The 19824-nt window shown below is 43.3% G+C and overlaps 1 protein-coding gene across 1 annotated transcript; it reads left to right on the plus strand.

The window, feature by feature from the left end:
* Positions 1-3993: 3993 nt before the first annotated feature.
* On the plus strand, positions 3994-18601 carry LOC115084868 (leucine-rich repeat-containing protein 15-like). The gene is made up of 4 exons (XM_029590237.1): positions 3994-4171; positions 7791-8231; positions 11425-12032; positions 15290-18601. Exons 1-4 carry the CDS (start codon positions 4024-4026, stop codon positions 16154-16156), a joined length of 2064 nt encoding a protein of 687 aa, XP_029446097.1. The 5' UTR covers positions 3994-4023; the 3' UTR covers positions 16157-18601.
* The last annotated feature ends 1223 nt before the right edge of the window (positions 18602-19824 follow it).

Raw genomic sequence — 19824 nt, forward strand, 5'->3', positions numbered from 1 at the left:
CAACTTCTTGGTTATTTATGTAAAATTTGAATTTGTGTTGGCTTTTTCTTGAAAATCATAGTTTTTCCAGATTTACCTTTAGTGGGATTAAATGATCAGTCTTCCCACTGGAAAGAAGTAAATAGTGAATTGCTTCAGGGATCTGTACTGGGACTGGTGTTTATCGCATTCATTAATGATCTGGAAAAGGAAGCAAAGACTGAGATGATAAAATTTGCAAAGTTGTTCAAAGTGCTTAAAACACAAGCAGACTGTGATGAATCGAAGGAGTACCATGTGATGGGCTTCTGAATGGCAGATGAAATTTACTATGGACAAGTGCAGAAGTGATGCAAATAAGGAAAAAATAATCCCAACTATACATGCACAATGCTGGATTACACATTAGGAGTTACCATTCAGCAAAAGGATCTTGGAGTCAGTGTGGAAAATACATTGACATTTTCAGGTGTGCTTCAGCAGTCAATAAAGCAAACAATTTCCATACTGGATCTTCCATGCTCCAGATCAGCTGGTGCTGGGGGCCACTCTAAAGACAGTGGGGTAGATTTTAAAACATATGTGTGCGCTTCCATGTGCGTGCGGTTCCCTCTCAGTCCGCTCCTTAACCCTAACCCCCTGCCTAACCTTTCTTCCCCTTCCCCTCTCTTCCTCACCCCCTAAACCTAATCTACCTTGCCTCAATTTTTTTATGTTATTACTTACTGCTCCTTGGGAGCTGATGTAATTTATGCGCGCTGGCCGGCTACCAGCGCACGCTTCCCCAGGACAGTGATTAATGTCCCAGCCTGCCTCCATCTTGCTCCGATCCACCCAGAACACGCCCCCCCCCCCCCCCGACCTGCCCCTTTCTCAGGGCTCGGCCCTTGTGCGCATATTACCACTTACAGGAGTGGACGGGCCCTTTTGAAAATGCGCACAGCGCACGCAGGGCCCAGCCACACGCGTAAGTGGTGATTTTTACACGCGTGGCCAATTTAAAATTCATCTGAGTGTTCACAGCACGTGGGTAAGGGAAAGAAGTTGTGGTCATTGTTAAGGGCCACAGCTGGTGCATGGCTCCTGTACTCAGGATGTAGCTGCAATGAGCAGACTAGGAACAATGGGAGGAGAAAAAAATCTCCAAGTAGTTATGAATGAAGGCTCACAGTATCATAGTCCTGGTACTGGTTCCCTTTGAGCTAGAAGAAAAAAGAGAGATGAGAAACTACTGAACTTTCCCCCTCCCCTGCCCCCCAAAACTGAGCATATCATAATACCGCTGTATTTGATCTCTGCTGGGACTGCACTTTGAGTACTGTGTGCAGCTCTGGTTGCCCACAATGGTACATCCTTTACCAATTCCCACTTACCTTCCTATTAAAAAAAAAATCAACTCTTTATTCAAATACCATTCAAAAGATTATAATGCTAAATTATTAAAAATTATTTTTCATGCACACTCATATTACAATGGTAAACAGCTGGGTTGGGCCGGCCTTCAATGTATACCCTTGATGCAGTCGTGGTTGAGCACCGAAATGATGGCCAAGTCAGGTGTTGCATGATAGCAAGAGCACTGTGGGGTTTGTGCACCACAAATGCATGTAGCGTCATTTTTTGCCTTATGAGTCTCAGAATGTATTGTGATAAAAATCAGAAAACAAACAAACAACCAATCAATAGGAACTGCTTCCTTTCAGTGGCAGCTCCAGAAATGTTTGCATGGGGGGCATGTTAAATTTCAGGGTGGAGAAGTGTCAAGTGCCTGTCCCCCAAACAATCAAAGTGCTCCAGACAGACTAGGAGAATTGCAGGGGGTCACCAAGCTCCCTGTCTGGGGTGCTCTCCCCACTCCCCCAGAGCTGCCCCTGACTTCTTTTTTTCATTGACTGAGCCAGCTATGAGTCACATTGCATTATGTCTCTGCTATAAAACCTTCAGTCCTGACACAAGATTTAACAGTAGGGTGTTTCCAGATACAGAGCATAACCGGGTACACACAGAAAGAAGACATCATACAAAACAAGAACCGATCGTTGCATTATATGTGGGTATTACCGCTTCTCATGAGTACTTCTGATAGATGACATGGCTCTCTCTTAAATAAGATCTGCTAGCTGAGCAGACATGTTCATAGCAGCTCCCGTGATTTTCCTTACCTTACTTGTCTTGTTGCATTTGCGTTTCCAGTTTTTTCATGGGGGAAAAGGAAAGGAGCTGTAAAGCAGGAGATGCCTCCTAAGATGGCAGTCTTTCTCCGTCAATCCACCATGCTTGAACACTTCCCCAAGTAAGAGCTCATCTCGCCCACACAAAAGCTGCTGATGCTTGCGAAACCTTATATTGCTGCAAATGTGAGCTTCTGGGATTTACACTTTATGGAAATAATCCTCCTGTTATTTAAAGAACAAACTGGGAGTCTCTGAAGCACACATCTGAAACGTGATATCATGTCAGGCGTGATGAGCTCTTACCTGGGAAAGTATTTTCTTTCTTTTTAAAAGCATTTTATATATATATATATATATATATATATATACACATATATAAATAAATTGCCTTTGCTTCAAAGAACTTATCTTTTCTGGCCATTGATTGTTTATGACCCTTAGTGGTGAAAATACTGAATAGAGATAACGTTCAGCATCCGCAGGGTGTTATGATGATCCAATTTTATTAAATTTCAAGGTTTCTCAACTTAAGATTTTTTCACATGATTATATGATATTCTATAGATTTGACTTGTAACATTTTTCTTTTGAAAGTCTATTATTTGCTACCTTCTAAGAGAATTATAATTCATGATATGATGGAAGCTCCCACTGATCTATCTAATTTCTTGGAGAACTCTAGTGAAGAAAATGTGGTCGGATGAGCTACTCTGTTGGTAACTTTTGTCTTTAAACAAGACTGTAATAATGTTCTTCATTTATTTTTTCATCATAAGGATATATAAAAATAATAAATAAATAAAATAAATAAAATGTCTTGTTTAAAGAACAAAAAATGTGGATGTTTCCTGACCTATCTAGAGTGACACAGGAATGTAGGAGGAAGTTCTTAGTTATGAACCCTGAAGTTTTGGCTTTTGGGGTCACCTGCATTATTCATCATCCTTGTAAGTGTGTAGCAACCTTAGATGCATCTAGGTTTCTCTTTTTTGATCCATCTCAATTGAGAGAGTTTATAGATGCTAGACACAGCATTGTATAATAGTTCTGTTTCTGATATGTGGAATTTGTATTTAAAGGGAAATGTTTCTGCTCAGAAGATTTGTCCTTTTTTCTTTTATTCTACTAATTGCATGCTTGATTGGCCTTCCCCATGGCCTTTTATTTATTTATTTATTTTATTTAGAAATTGTTTGTATACCACCTTTACAAAATAGAATTTGATCAAAACGGTTTACAGCAAAACAAACACAATTGTAGAATAAATAATATAAAAATAAAAAAAATGAAATAATAAACCACAAAATAATATCATCTACAAATAGAACGTAACCACAAAATAATTTCATATACAAACAACCCTTTGCTATGAGGTCTAAGTAGGAGATATGCTAAGGTGCATTTTCTTTAAATACTTTGTTTCTTTTTTTTGCATTTGCTTGGCATTTTGCCTAATTTTTCTTTTTAAATATAATGTATATTTGATTTGTATTTAAATGCATACAAAAAACGTTAAATAAAATATCTGCTATAGTAAGATCAGATCAAAGATTCATCTAATCCAGCTTCCTGTCTCCCAAAGTGGCAAGGGGCAAAGCAAGTAAACAAGATTCTCCAGGAGTAAAATATGTCCTTCATGGTTAGCAAGACTCCATTGGCAACAAAAATTCTCCTTTTTAGATGGAAAAATTGATATCACCTACTGAGCACACATAGTGAGGTGAATTACGGGATGCCAGGAGTTAAAGCAAAATTAAAAGATCATTTCCCTCTTTTTCCAGTCACACTCTCGTGCTTTGCTGCTGTCCCTTTCTCTTGCTGTGGACAATTGGAGGAAATGTTCTCTCATCCAGCTTTCTCTTCCCCTGCAATGATTCTAGCTGACAGGGAAGAATCCAGGACACACAGCTCTCTCCAGCAGTGGTCAATGTCTGGAGCTGAAGAGACAACGGCTGCCAGAGCCAGCAAGGGTCTAAGCAACAAAAACTTGGTTCACGCCTACAGATTTCTCATGGAAGGTAAGAGAGCCTGAAACAGCAAGACAAGGGAGATTCAGAACTCCATCCAAGATCTGAGCTATTGACGTCACTGTCTGTTATGCTATGTCTACTGAAAGGGAAGGACAGATGGATTTTGTTTACATACAGTATATCTTTCTTACCCTTTCTTTCTAAATTACTGTCTCTACATTATCAATCTACTATGTCAGTTTATTTAGTATTTTTATCTATCATGGAAGCAGCATATGATGCCACAGACCCCACTTGATCTCTGGCTGTACCTTTACTTCTCTGCAGCTAAGGAGAAGTGGCATCTGAGGTCAATATTCAGCTGACTGGTGAACAGAACAGTTACCCAGGTAAAGTTACTCTGACACCTTATTAGGATATCCAGTGGAACATACCCAGATAAAATGATGTGGTTAACTACAGGATGGGTAGTTGTTTGACCAGATTTACTCGGCTAGCGTTAGCTTGGTAGTGCTGAATTTCGGCGCTCACTGGCAAAAATGTAATCAGGCGCCCTGGAATGCTTCCATCATTGCCTGTGTTTCTGCGGCTAAATTTTGTGAGGATAATGAGTTACCCAGACAAAGTTTTAGTCAGAAATAGAGGGAAATTTTAAAATCTCTACAGCTTATCTGGTCAGAGCCTTGAGCCTTTGAATATCAATCTCTATCTACGTATCTTGCTAATTAACCTATGGCTGTTCTAGCTATAGTATCTGCCCTTAAACAGGGGTTTTGAAAAAGTGTCAATACAGTGAATGTGTGTGTGTGTGTGGGGGGGGGGGGGGGGGGGGGGGGGGGGGGTTTGGAAAGAAAGAGAGAAATCTGAGCGTGATTACAGTTGTAATGGTTGAAACGATGTCCACAGCCCTCTGAGGTGAGGAAGTCCAGGCCTTGTGCAAAATAACAGGGTCAGTGCTTCCATTAGGCAAACTAGACAGTCTCCTAGAGTGCCAATATTTTTAGGGTGGCAAAATCCTGCCAGTACAAGGCACAGGAGTGTGCTCTGTCAAAATGAATATCAATGAATGGAGCACCATGCTGCAGCCACTCCCACTATAGGAGACAGTGATGTGCTAGAGCTGCTGCCAATAGGTAAGTTGGAGGAGGGTGGTGCACGACTGAAGGTTTGTCTAGGATGCCAAATATTCGTGCATTGGCCCTGAATAAGAATGCATAGGGGCGGATTTTAAAAGGGTTAAGCGCATAATATACACGTGTAACCCTTTAAAACCCCTCCTGCACGTGCCGAGCCTATTTTGCATAGGCTCAGCGATGCGCGCGAGCCCCGGGACGCGCATATGTCCCGGGGCTTGAAAAAAGGGGAGGAGCGGGTCTGGGGTGGGGGTGTGGCCAGACACCTCCGAAGGCCTGCTAGGCCAGGGGATCGCACACCGGCATTTGGCCGGCGCGTGCAACCTATGCCTGCCCAGAGGCAGGCGCAAATTAAATAATAAAGGTAGGGGGGATTTAGGTAGGGCTGGGGAGCGGGTTAGATAGGGGAAGGTGGGGGGGTGCGAAAGGAAAGTTCCCTCCGAGGCCGCTCCGATTTCGGAACGGCCTCTGAGGGATCGGGGAAAGCCAACGGGGTTCCCCTAGGGCTCGGCGCGCGCAAGGTGCACAAGTGTGCACCTCCTTGTGTGCACTGATCCCGGATTTTATAACATGCGCGCAGCTGCGTGCGCATGTTATAAAATCGGGCATAGATTTGTGCGCGCCGGGTTGTGCGCACAAATCTACACCTGCGTGTAAGTTTGAAAATCTGGCTCATAGTGTCCAGACTCAGAATTCATGAATACCAGGGTTCAGAAAAAAACCATACTGTGGCTGCAATGGCTGCTCTAAATGGGTGGAGAATTTGAAAGGAGAATAAACCCCAAGTAGCTGCAAGTGAAGACTAATGGCAGTGTAACTCTACAGAGGCTGATACTGATAGAGCTAGAAACCCAAAGGAGCAGGACGAAACTGCTAAGCTTAAAAAAAAAGATGGTTTGATACAAATGAGAGGATAAGGAGGGTTTATGAAACAGCTTTAAGCAGAGGTCTAGGGAAAGGACTTCTGCCTCAGGATTCTCTTCCTATGGGACTGCTGAGTAAGATTTTTAGAGATTGGGTTGTCATAGAAGAACAATATAAAGAGGAAACCCTGTTCCTGTTTCCCCTCACCCCCCAGCTCTATCTCACAGAGTCCTTGTGATAAGAGGGACAGAGCTGCCTGTCGGATATCCCACTGTTTGTCAGTCCATCACTCAAAGTTTCCAGAGCTGATTTCAAGAAAATGATGATTGTTGTTAGAAAGAAAAATGTGTTTATTTTCTATCAAAGCTACTATCGTAAAAATCACTTTGCAAAAAAAGGAGCATACTTTCTCCAAAGTTTTAGTCATGTCTACTGCAGTAAAATTTATGGGTTAACAAAAAAAAAACCATGTTCTAAGTACAGAGAATATAGTTCATGAAGCTCCAAGTCATGTTTTCCCAATTCTTGTCAACATCTTGCTGCAAGCATCAGACTCTCTGAAGGTGCCTAAAGCAGGAAGACGAATAAACAGAAAAGTGCTCCGGGGTCAGCCCTGTGGCTCATGCCACTCTGCTGTGCTCGGCAAGCTCAAGCCACACACTTAATCCCAAGGAAGACAGACACTCTGGCTTCCCAGTGAGGCTCGCCAGCCAAGAGCGAGGCTCAGGGGAGACTTCCTGCTAGGACATATGCCTCAGCTCAGCTGTCTAAAAATGGGGGATAAAAAGACATTTGGATAATTCATGTATTTATTTGTTACGCATTTTGCTACTTCTGTAACCAAAGCAGGGTACAAAAGCAGCACAAGAAACTGTTAACAGGAGGAAACAAAATGAAAACCGCACCCATCTGACAACATAACCATACAAAAGCCCAGTCCTTAAATCCCACAATTGAAACTCACTGACCAAAGAAACATATTTCTTCCTAATACACAAGTAATGCACAAATTATAAACAAGAAAATTACATGTAAAAAAACAAACAAACAATAATGTAAACCATCATAATCAATAATACAGGACCAAAGAAAATAAAACAAAGGTCCAGCCAGAACCACAATTTAAAATTGCTTAACATTTTAACCTGGTACACTCAAAACAGCAATAGTCCTGAAATATTTTGTGCAAATAAATCAGGAGTCAGTGTGTAGAAATGCAAAGGTGCAGCCTCTCACCCCACTGCTTTGCTTTACCAGTTGGCTACAACATGCCACAGCTGTACTGCAAGGCACATGGCTGAAGTCTGAGTGACTCAGCCATCCTACAAGTGCTGCAATGACCAGGTGAAACATAAATAGGGAACACTGCAATGCTTTTACAATAGAGATCAGTTTTATGTATTCGTGTGTCTTGTGATGTCACAGTTGGGTTTTTACTTGGCCATTAGAAATTAGTTCTGATGAGGGTATAAAAGTGGCCTATCAGACAGATTGCGGTCCTGGCGAACAGTGTAATTACCCTGTGATGCCAACTGCCTTTGCAAGAGGTGGGCTTCGGTCACTAGAGAAGCACCAACCACTGCTCCTGCCTGTCCTGTAAAGTATTGGTTAAGCCTCTGTATGACTCTGTATGAACTTTATCTCATTTCTCCTTGCTTTGGATACGGCAGAGAGTCCACTCCAGCGATTCCTGGCACCCACCCTGTTGCTGAGCAGTTTCATCATTGCCGCATCGGCTTCTGGTGACCCATCCTGCCCGGCAAACTGCACCTGCCTGCCTCACCAGCAGCACATCCTGTGCCCCAATGCCAGCCTGACCACTATCCCCTCAGGCATGTCAAATGGCACATTGGAACTGTACCTGCAGTACAACAACTTCCCTACTCTGCCTGCCGGCTTCATCCCTGACCTCCCCAAACTCAGCAGCCTTTACCTCAGCTACTGCAATATCTGCTGCATCGGAGCTGGAGCCTTTGAGGATCTGAACAACCTGAGATACCTACACCTGGAGAGCAACCTCCTCGAAGATCTCCAGAGCAGTGCTTTCCAAAACCTCAGCAGTCTGCAGTACCTCCACCTTGAGAACAACAGGCTCAGTTACCTGGGTCCAGGTAAGAAACCAAGCACAGGCAGGGTGACCAGCTGGCCCGAGGTCTTAAGGGACGGGTGAGTCAGCCCTGAGCTTTCAACGCCTGTTTTAAATGCTTGTTTGTTTTCATATTGACAAAATTCAGGAATTCTTTGTAAGATGACTAGAAAAAACGAGGACTGGCTTGCCTTGGAATTCAGTGGTGATACTGAGCACAGGCAACTGCTAGGATATCCAGGACTGGGACAAACTTCATATGGGGTCTTCACTTTGGACCACAGAGCACCTGATTAATCAGGCCTACATCATCATAATTTTTAACACAGGAAAATTTCTGTTATATTTATTGTAAGGTAATAGAAAGTCTCTTAAGTTTACCAAGCACTGATACACCCCCATCTCATGTCTTAGTAGAGTGTAGCCATGTTCAGCTGCATAACAGCTGAACTGTTCTACTGTGGGTAGCAATACATTCTACTGTGCTGCAATAAATTTTAAAAAAACCCATTTACATTTTATAAAGTACCTATGAATATAAAAGGTATGCATGTTTTACAAGACGTGCGTATGTCTTGCTGAAGATACCAGCATTCCCTCATACAATTCTGAGGTCCCATTTGTATTCACCTCATGGTACTATATTGTCCAAATTTGCCTGAGATAATGCTATTATACAATATCAATTAGCAAGATAAACAAACTTATAATCCATATCTTCTTACTCAATGGGGTCATGGTGCCTAATGTTCTAGATTTTGCTGTAATGTAATTGAACCCTTTGGAAATGTAACACTTTAACATATTCCATAGAATCATACAGGAAACAAGCAGCTAAGATTTGGGATGTACTATTATCAAGAAAAAAGTGAAAAAGGCATAAGTGTTTCCAAGTGTTTTATATGTGTATTTTCTAATCAATGTGGGTTATGTAATTTTTAAAAATAACCAAATATTAAGTGTATAAATATTAAATATTAATATTAATATTAATATAAATATATTAATAAATATATATATATATATAAAAAAAAAAATATATATATATATATAAATATATAAATATATTAATTAATATAAATATTAAGTGTATAAATATTAAGTGATGGGTAGGATTACTGCCTCCTGAATGTCTCAGCTTTGCTTCATCAACCTAAGCATTCCAGACTCATAGTAAAGCAACCCAGAGTTCACATCTTCTCCTGACTTAGGGGCACAGCTGGGAGCTGAGGGACCATTAAACATCCCATGGAGCTCCCTACAAGGGAGAAAGACAAGGTCTCAAAGCCCTCTAGACTTTGTATCTCTTCTGTAACTTCACATACAAACCACACACGGGCCAATACAGTAAAAACCGCGGGAGAGCCGGCGCTCCGATGCGAGCACCCGCTCTCCCGACGTGCGCCCAGTCACTCTCCTGGGCGCGCGATTGAGTATTTAAATGAGGACCCGCAGTAAAAGGAGGTGCTAGGGACACTAGCACGACCCTAGCGACTCATTTTTGACAGAAGTGGCGGCTGTCAACGGGTTTGACAGCCGACACTCAATTTTACCGGCGTCGGTTCTCGAACCTGCTGACAGCCATGGGTTTGGAAAATGGACACCGGCTAAATTGAGCGTCCGTCTTCCAACCCACGGGCAGATTTAAAATTTTTTTTTTTTTTTTTTAATTTTGAGGCCTCCGACTTAATATCGCTATGATATTAAGTCGGAGGGTGTACAGAAAGCAGTTTTTCTGCTTTTCTGTACACTTTCCCTGTGCTGGCCAAAATTAACTTCTGCTTTTGGGCAGGCATTAATTTCTGAAAGTAAAATGTGCGGCTTCGGGGCACCGGGGCTAAAGGTGCGCTCGGCTGAGCACACCATACTGAATCGGCCCGTGTGAGTATTGTTCCACAAATACAAGTTTACTGAGGTATTTGGTAAATTTGGCTCAAGAAGCTGGTTTAGCAGAGTGTAACTGAAGATTGCACTCTGTCTATTAAAGAGGAAAACTTACAACAGGATAAGTTTTGCTTTGTTAAAGACAACATCTATTTCCACAATAAATGGGAAAACTTAGAGAATATAGTTAAATGTAAAAATCGATGACTGATAATTTTTCTTAAATCTGAAAGACTTTTGGCTTTGAAAATGTTCTTTTGGACCAGTAAAACTTATTCCACTGATTGCAAGAGCATTTTATCTTCTGATTCCACGAAGGGAATTAGGATCAGGGGAGCACCTGGATTTGTCCCAGAGCTCTTCACATAGCTTAGCTTTGACTGCATTTCTAGAGACTTCTGCAGATCTTTTGGTAACTCCAGCTACCTTGATTGTGAACGTTGTGTTAGAACTAGATAGAGATTGGATACTGAATTTGTCTTTTTAAGCACAGGTAGGAGATTTTTGACAATCAAAAGTCAATTTTCCTGATGTAGCTAAGGCAACAGAGAAAAAGAGAGAACAATTTTTATTATTACATTATCATGTTATCCAGATTGTTGCATAGTTAACGTTAAGAATTCTAAAGATATGTATTTTGACCTTTCTCAATTGACCGGGCCCAAGTGTCTTCCCTAGAAACTATGCCTGAGTCTGTTTCGCTGGGTGATGGACATCATCTCTGGTAAGAGCGGGGTGATGCCAGCTGCCATTTGTCTCTTTTTGTTTGGCTTTCTTTTTTTCTCTCCCATGTCCTTAGTTTAATATCTGCACCATCCCTTCATTTGGTGGACTTTTGTTTGTAACTTTTGCTTTTCTTTCAGCATTTGTTTTCTTTTGTAACTTTTTTCAATGGTATAAGCTTTCTGTACAAGAATCATTCTTGGTTTAATCTGTAAATTTATAAATAATAATCCAAGAATAAGGACATAGTTGCCATTTTCTTTTACTTCCAGATCCCTTTAGAGATATTGTGTGCCTAAGTAGTTTCTAAGACCTTAGAGAAACGAGAACCGCTCTCAAGATAAAGGCATTGATGACCTCATGATTCCAGTATGATTTACACTAGGTTCTTTTGTTTCCCGTGGTTTTCTTCTGTTACTCATATCATGCATTTAGCAGGTATGGTTTTTTTGTAATTCACCCTTAGCGTGTCACATGGGGCATGTAAAAAAAGTGGAACTAACTAAATAACTAAAGATGGAGATGAAAACAGTGGGCATAGGGAGGTAGAGAGAGTTTGCTCAGTCCTTGTTTGCTTTTACCTTGTTGTTGTCTTGGTCTTTCCTCCTCAGGTGTCTTCTCAGCCCTGAAGAGTTTGAGTGCCCTATATCTGAGCCACAACTTGCTGACTGAGCTGTCAGAGCAGGCTTTTAGTGGCATATCCCAGCTGCGCTGGCTATATCTGAGCAGCAACCGGATCACCAACATTTCATCTCAAGCTTTCTTGGGTCTTACCAGTTTGAGGATACTTGGCCTGGACTACAACAATCTGACTAGTTTTCCATCTGCAGTGCGTACCGTTGCTAGCCTTCAGGTCCTACACCTGAGTGGCAACCCCATCAAGAAGCTAACATCTCTCTCCTTTGGGAGGAAGCTCCGGTCACTGGAGCAGCTATTCCTGGATAAGTTGGGGCTGCTGAAAGTGACTTCCTTGACTTTCTACAGGTTGCGCAGACTGAAGATCCTGAGCCTGAGGAACAACAGCCTGGAAACACTCCCAGCTTTGTTTAGTCTCAAGACCTTCACAAGTCTGCTTCTGAGTGGTAACCTTTGGAGGTGTGACTGTAACATGATCTGGCTCCATACCTGGCTACAGTTAAGAAAGTCCCAGGAGGAGCGTAGTCAGGTGCAGTGCAGCAGCCCCGATGCACTCCAGGGACAGATGCTTGTCAACGTGGAGGTAAGGGACGTTGATCTTGCAGTCAGAACACCTTTGCCTCTAACAGGGCTGGCTCTTGGCTAACCAGCACCTTGTGTGCAGATTTGAATTGGTACACACTCCCCCAGGTGAAAAATACCAACTTCATTTACACGACCACCTGAGGCCTTGCTCTTAAAATTCCCATCCTGCCCCCCCTCCCCACACTTTCCATTCCTGCTCAGCCTTTTAACCTCCCCTCCTCGCTCTTATCTTCTGCTCCTACTTGCCCCTCCCACTACATTTCATCCCTGCCCCCACCTCTCCTTCCATCCTCCCCTTTCTGCCCCAGCCAAGCCTCCCTGACTGAAGTACTGCTCTGGGAGCCTGATGTTTCTTGACACAGCTTTCTGCCCTCTTGGGTCTGGTGTCTCTCTCTCTCTCTCCTGCATGGTTCAAACAGTGCATCACACTGGCGACAAAGCTGCTGGCAGCAGGAAGTTCCAGGGCCCCAGCACAGCTCTCATATCATGATGGGGGGGGGGGGGGCAGCAGCAATTTGGTCCTGTGGACTACAGGGGAAGTGGGGAGCACTGGGCAGCAATTCTTCTTTACCCTGGGGGCAGGGGAGGAAAGGAGAAGCGTCAACAACCCGTTTTCAGCCCCAGAGCCCCTATCAAAAGAGGGACCCTGGCTCTCCTTTGGCCCGGCAGCTGCATCAGGAGGGAGGGGGGGGGCACTAGTGCCCCCTGGTTCTTGCTGCCAATGAGTAACCACACATAGCTTGCACACTCGAAAAGCCAGCCCTGGCCTCTAACACCTGCAGCTCGATGATTGTGGATTGTGGGTTGTAGCTTGTGATCAAAGCAGTTAGACCACTGTAGACACCCATCTATAAGGACAGACTACCTAGACCACCCTGAGCCTTGAATAATGTCCAAACTAGCAGGATGAGCCAATTCTGGTGTCTCTCATACCTCGCAGAATACAGGGACTTGCTTTTCTTAAGGACAAGGCTACTGCTGCATGATGAATAAAGTCTGAAGTTAAACATGTAGACCTGAAGGCTAGCAGCACTGTATACTGCCATGCAAAAGATCTGAGTTCTGATTTCCAAGCCTGACATCTGTACCTTCACCTTGCTGTGGAGGGCTGGGGATGGAAAGAGTTCCAATAATTGCATAAAACCATCATCTTCTGGCCAGATTTAGGGTGCGTGGAGGCAATTTCCAGTAGCCCACTTTGCTGCAAAGTTTATGAGTATTTTAGTGTGCATGGGCCCTTTGCAGCTACTGTGTAGTTTCCCTTTGAAAGTGGCCTGCAAAGTACGCGAGGACGCTGCTATTTCTGTGGGTGTGGAATCAGGACAAATCATCACACAGACATTTGAAAATGCAATTGTACACACATTGTTTACTCCTCCAGCCTTTGAAATTTGTGCTCTTTGGGGGCCGATGCAATACCATGCAACTGTGGCTAGCACACGGCTTAAAAAGCGATTGGACGTGTGTCCATAACCCCCGCTGCAGTATGGAGATTAGAGCGTCCAAACCGTGCGGCCAATCAAGAGTGTGGCTAATAGCGCTCGTGACATGTAAATTCCATGTAGATGATGCTATTAGTCAATACCCACAATGCAAAAAATTTCCCACATGGCCAAGATGCCCATTGCAACATGGCAAATTTTACGCCAGCCAGACAAGCCATGCTCAAGGGCTCATTGATAAAAACAAAAAAAATCCTGCTTTTTGTGCTTCCTCCTGTTAGTATTGTCATGATACTAAATAGGAGGAACCATAGAAAGGAGATCCAGTTTAAAAAAAACAAAAATGTTTTGGATAAAAAAAAATATATATATATATTTGCACAAGATACACAGCCCAGGCTATGTATCTTGTGTATGTATATTATGCCGGTAGAGAGAGAAAACAGACATAAGAAATTGCCATACTGGGTCAGACCAAGCGTCCATCAAGCCCAGCATCCTGTTTCCAACAGAGGCCAAACCAGGCCACAAGAACCTGGCAAGTACCCAAAAACTAAGCAGATCCCATGCTACTGATGCCAGTAATAGCGTCTGTTTTCCCAACCCACACCGACAGCCACCTCTCCTGTGCGCCCGCTGCTGAGGAGGTGCTAAGGCCACACAATCTTCCCTAGTGTCTCCTTTTTAGCATGACCCCCTCATTTAAATATTGCATAGCACGCCCAGTAGAGGTGGCTGAGCATGCATTAGGAAAATGGGCACTCAACATTGAGCACCCGTTTTCTTCGCACAAATATTGCATCAGCCCCCTTTATGTGTGGAGCTCTGGCTGAGTACTGTCACTGTGATGGCTGGGACTGGGTTAGATGGGTGGAGGGGAAGGGAGGTAAAAATGGGAACAGCATTGGGTAGCTGTGAATTAAGGATCATGGTGGTGCATCCCCTGTAGAGGGCCAGTTACCCAAAGAACCAAAAGAAAACTGAGGATCAAACTAGGGTTGCCAACTGTCGGGCCGGTTTTCAGGCATTGTGTACATTGTGTACATTGTCCCATCAGAAGTACTGACCAGACGCTAAATGTCCAGTTTTGCAGGAGGATCCTCCTTTTTCCCCACAACCACTTAGCTAGAGGAAGAGAGAGGCAGGTCGGAGCCTATCAGAGGAGAGCTGTGCTATATCCCTGCCTCCTTTCCCATGCTGTGATTGGACAGCATGGGGAGAGGAGGAGGTGCACAGCACGGCCCTCAGCGCCCAGTGGTTCTGCAGATACATAGATACACTGTTTAGGCAGGTCACGGGCAGGATCTAAAATGTATGCAAATGAGGGGGGTACCATTCCCCCACCCCCACCCCCTTCCCCAGTCCTCAAGTGCCCAGTCCTGGTCTATGGAAAAGTTGGCAACCCTAGATCAAACAGATAATTAGGTCTGGTTCAGCCTGTCACCATCACACTCCAAGATGTTCAAAGATGATTGCAAAAGATCCCAGGGCAGTGCTTGCAAGCAAGAGATCTTAATTCCTTTGGTCTGGCCAAAACATAATAAAGGATGAACAAGACAGTGTCTGCCAGCACTCCCGCTGTTTAAAATGGAATTAAACATTTGATAGGATCAAGACTAGGGGGAGGGGTCTATATTAATACCAGCAACAAAACCTTCCTATCAAACGTGTGTTACTGTGTGATCTCAACAATTTCTCTTTCATGTACATGCTCGTATTTATGAAAGCATCATCAATAATATAATTATCTATCTATCCAGTCTTCAGGTTACATTTTTCATTCCTTTTTTTTTTTTTTATTTCCACCCTCTAGTTACAAAAGCTAACTTGCCCACCTTTTGGCTTTGAAGTCACTCTATCACCCTACAAAGAGGTCAGTGGAAACCCCCCAGTCACTGAGCAACCAGCTAAGATCCCTTTACCACAGCCCACCACCAAAGCTACAACTCCCTCCACCATCAAAGCAACGCTACCAACCACCACCAAACCCTCCACAACTGCAAGCAACCACGTGCCAGAGAAATGGGACCCTTGTCTGTCTAACCATGTTAGCAACATAAAGGTAAAAAGCAAGGGAGAGTCTTCCTTAATAGTCACCTGGTCCTTTTCAGGTGACCAAGAGCAGTTTGAGGTGCAGTATGCGACAAAGAAAACGAAAGAGGTGCTGCGAGTGACTGGTGGATTACTGGAAGTGGAACTTTCTGGGCTGCAGACTGGCATGGAGTATACCATCTGCGTAATTCCACAGAATAAGGACATCTCAAAGTGTTTATCCCCCACAGCCAGGCAATGCTCAAAAGGGCAGACTGCAGGCACCTCTGGCTACGTCCAACCAGTGCATTCTCCACCAAGTCAGGTCCATTCAGCAGTAGGTACTGGAGTTTCCATCACTGTGGTGGTGGTACTGGTTGGATTACTTCTGGTAGGTGTGTATAAGCTGCGGTCCCGCTCCATTAGATTCCAACGTTACTATGATGAAGATGAGATGGATAACAGCAACCATTTCCATGTAGACCCTTCCAAACAGGAGTTAGACCCGGTGTATGATGAGATTGATGACGACAGGCACATATACGTGATGGCCTCTAACCAGTGGGCTATAGATGGAGAGGAGAAGTTAGACTGCAGCCTTGCAGCATCTTCCACTCTGCCATCTACCCCAAGGTACATAAACCTCTAATACCTTTTGTGTATTCTGTCTCCCCCCACAATCAGGAGATCACTGTGCTAGCATTTGGCAGCCGACTATAGGAAAGCATAAAGAAGATCCAGCTCTCCAAAAATCTGAAAACTAAAGGCAATAAATTCATTTTAAGATGAGGATTATTGCCAATGTTTTCTCTCTACTGGATGTTTTACTATTTTATCAGGGGAACAAAAGCCAGAAACTGAGTAGGATCTGTGATATTACAGTAGGAAGAGGAAATTAACAGCCTGCAGTCTTTATCTGCCATCACGTTTCTCTTTCAGTGCCTTTGAAGCTGTTTGTGATAAACTTCTTTGGATGTATGCCATATTATTACCTGCCTACTAATTCTCATTGCACAGCCACAATCCCTCTGCTGGACAATTCTATTGTGTTTTTCTATTTATGTTGCATGATGAATGAGTTTCATGTAAAAAAAAAAAAATTTGATTCACGTCATTAGTGCTCAGCAGCAGTATTTGTGGAGCCAAAACAGACCTCTTTGGTTCTTTTTAAAAGTGACATCCCAGGATTGATTTTTTGGTGAGGCCCAAGGTAAATAGGGGTGGGCACTAGGCATATGAGCTTGAGCCATGCTAGTTATACTCTTAGAGAGAATTAATGCATCTGATAACGGATTTCTAAATAAATAGCCTGCAACAGAGGTCATGCATTATGGGTGATAATTTAAAATATTTTAAACACAATAACTATGAGCACTTACCAATTCTAAACCACTACATAAACTTTCTCTGTCTCTCTCTTTTAACCTCCACACTTACCTCTCTCTCTCTCTCTCTCACCCACCACTTGGTCTGTCCCCAGTAGTCATTCTCTCTCTCTTTGCTCCCTCCCCGTATCCAGCAGTTTCTCTCTAGCCTCTCAACCACCTATCCTGTCCTCAGCATCATCAGCCTCGCTCCAAGTCTATCAAATCCCCCTCCCTTCCCCTTCATGGTAACTGTCTTAGTGAGTCTTTAGCTAAAAACTGATGATGACTCACAGGGACAATCACTGGCCAAAATGGCATTCCAGGCAAGGGTTTTGTTAGACCTCTCCCACTCTCCTTCCCGCAGTACTTATCCCCCTGTGTGGGGGAAGAGTGAAGCTCCACATTGTTGCCATGTGGTCTAGAGAAGGATGGAACAAAACCTCAACAAAAACCCTGCATCCTGAACTCTATAAATTGATTCTCTGCATCCACAGAAACTCCCCCAACAATAGGTGCAAGAGCAGAGCTACAATATTTCCCCTTTTTAAAAAATATTTAAAATTCTGGTGTCACCCCCAGTATTAGACGTATAAACTCCCTCCACTACCAGGCACTTTATGAAGTAATGCAATATCCTGCAAAAAATGCAACCTCTGCAGCTATAGTGCAAACCTGCCATACCCAATACACTGATTTCCAACCTCAAACAGCAACTCTAACCATGAAAAGGCAACACTGCAAATTTTGCCGGGCCCTAAAACACCAATACACCTCCTACTGGAAACACAAAACAAGTCAAAGTGCTTTTGATCCCTACACAGAAACACATGCTAACAGAATCCCTCACTTTGGGCACACACCAAATTCAGACCCTCACCTAATAAAGAATAAGTGACTACAAATTAGAAATAGAAATGTGCAGACAAAAACTGATCTAGAAACCCCAAGAAGCCAGACTTTGCATGCATAAGAATATAAGATATGCCATGTTGTTAGACCAAAGGTCCATGAAACTCAATATCCTGTCTCCAACAGTAAACAATCCGAGTCAAAATATCCTGTCTCCAACAGTAGACAATCCGAGTCTCCAACAGTAGACAGCAGATCCCAAAGAGTCTAGGACCTATTTCTTGTTGCTAACTCACACAGATAAGTGGAGTGTTTCCAGTCTACCTGGCCAATAACTGTTTTATGGACTTTTCTTCCAGGAAGTTATCCAAACCCTTTTTAAATGTGACTATGCCAGATACGTTGACCACGTTCTCCAGTTAGGGTTGCCAACTGGCTCCAGATTTTCAAGAGAGGCTGATCCAGTCCTGCTTTTACTCACCTGCATGCAGGTGCTTATAGTCTTGCTTATAGACTTAGGGAATGCAATAGGGAAATCAGATTAAATCCCAGTATGCAATGGGGTAAAACCAGGACTGGATCAACCTGTCCTGAAAATCTGAAGCCAGTTGGCAATCCTACTTACAGCAACATATTACTCACTTAAATTATGTGTTGATTGGAAAAATGCTTTCTCCATTTCAATTTGCTGTTAGTTTAATGGATTAAGTCTTACTGAAAGTATAAAAATGGATTAAGTCTTACTGAAAGTATAAAACTGGAGAAACAGAAAATATATTTCCTCCTGTACTGTGAAAAATGCAAAGATATAAGAGATGCATATTCCAAGTAGTGACATATTTCAATCACGAATTGCAAATAAAATGTTTTTTTCCACATTTGTTGTCTGGCATTTATTTTTCCAATTGCATTTCATTTCTTTTCTTGTCTGCCTTGCAACTCCTTTTCCAGAGTCTTCTTTCCATTTTTTGTTTCTTCTCTTCCTGTCTTCTTCACTGTCTCCCTACATCTGTCTTGGACATTTATTCTTCCCTTTCATCTCTGTTCTCCATTTCTATCGTTTTTACCCCTCTATCCACTTATAGCTAGGTTTCACCCTCCTCCCCTTCTTTAAATCTCTCACATACCTACTAGGTTTCTATCTCATCTCTTCCCTATTCCATTCTTTTACACGTCTTAATTCTTCCCCAGTCTATTTCCCCCTCTTTCAGCCTCTCTACTTACGATCTTCCCAGTTCTTATCTACTTTCCTCTGCCTCTCACCCCTTACCAGTCCTAGCACTTCCCTTTCTTCTGTCTCTTACCCCTACCCAGTCTCCTATTATCTCTCATTCACCGCCTTCCCAGGCCCATTTCCATTCTCTCATTCCCTTCACAGACCCATCTCTTTCCTCTTTCTCACCCCATTCCCAGCTCTCCACGTCTTTCACACTATTTCTTAACCCTACCCACCCTTCATTTGCTATTTTCTTACCCCCAACATCCATCTACATCTTACCCACCCCATTCACATCCACCATTTGATCTAACAAATCACCACTCATAGCCCATCACCCAGTCTCATGATCCCTGCCCTCTTCCACCATTTGCCCAACTTCAAAGTCCCTACTCTCCCTTCCCCATCTCAGAGTCTCCGCCCTCTTTCCCTCTCCCAATCTCAGGATCCCTGCCCTTTTCACCCCCAGTCTCAGGGTCTCTGCTGTCTTCCCCTAAATCACTTTAAAAATCCCTGTTCTCTCCACTCACCCAATCACAGAGTCACTGCTCCCCCTCAGATCTTTCTACATAATCTACCTACTTCAGTGCCCTGGCCCAGTGCTATCAGGTTGCCCTTTTTCTCTTGGCACAGTGTCTCTCTCTTTCTTCTGTGGCTGCATGGTTTACACATCACCTGTGTGAACCACAGGGTATTGTTTCTATAAAGCACTATGCAGTTCAAAAAAACTGAGGTGTGACCTGCATGGCCATAGCCAGAAGAGAAAGGATGCCCAGGCCGGAGAAAAGGAGCAACTTAAGAGCCTGGCTAGGGCAGGAAGAGAACAGGTGAGGAAGAAAGGTGCATGGAGAGGTGTGGATGAAAGGATAAGCATCAGGGGCAGGA

The sequence above is a fragment of the Rhinatrema bivittatum genome, chromosome 2 (genome assembly GCF_901001135.1).
Source record: "Rhinatrema bivittatum chromosome 2, aRhiBiv1.1, whole genome shotgun sequence".
NCBI classification, from domain to species: domain Eukaryota; kingdom Metazoa; phylum Chordata; class Amphibia; order Gymnophiona; family Rhinatrematidae; genus Rhinatrema; species Rhinatrema bivittatum.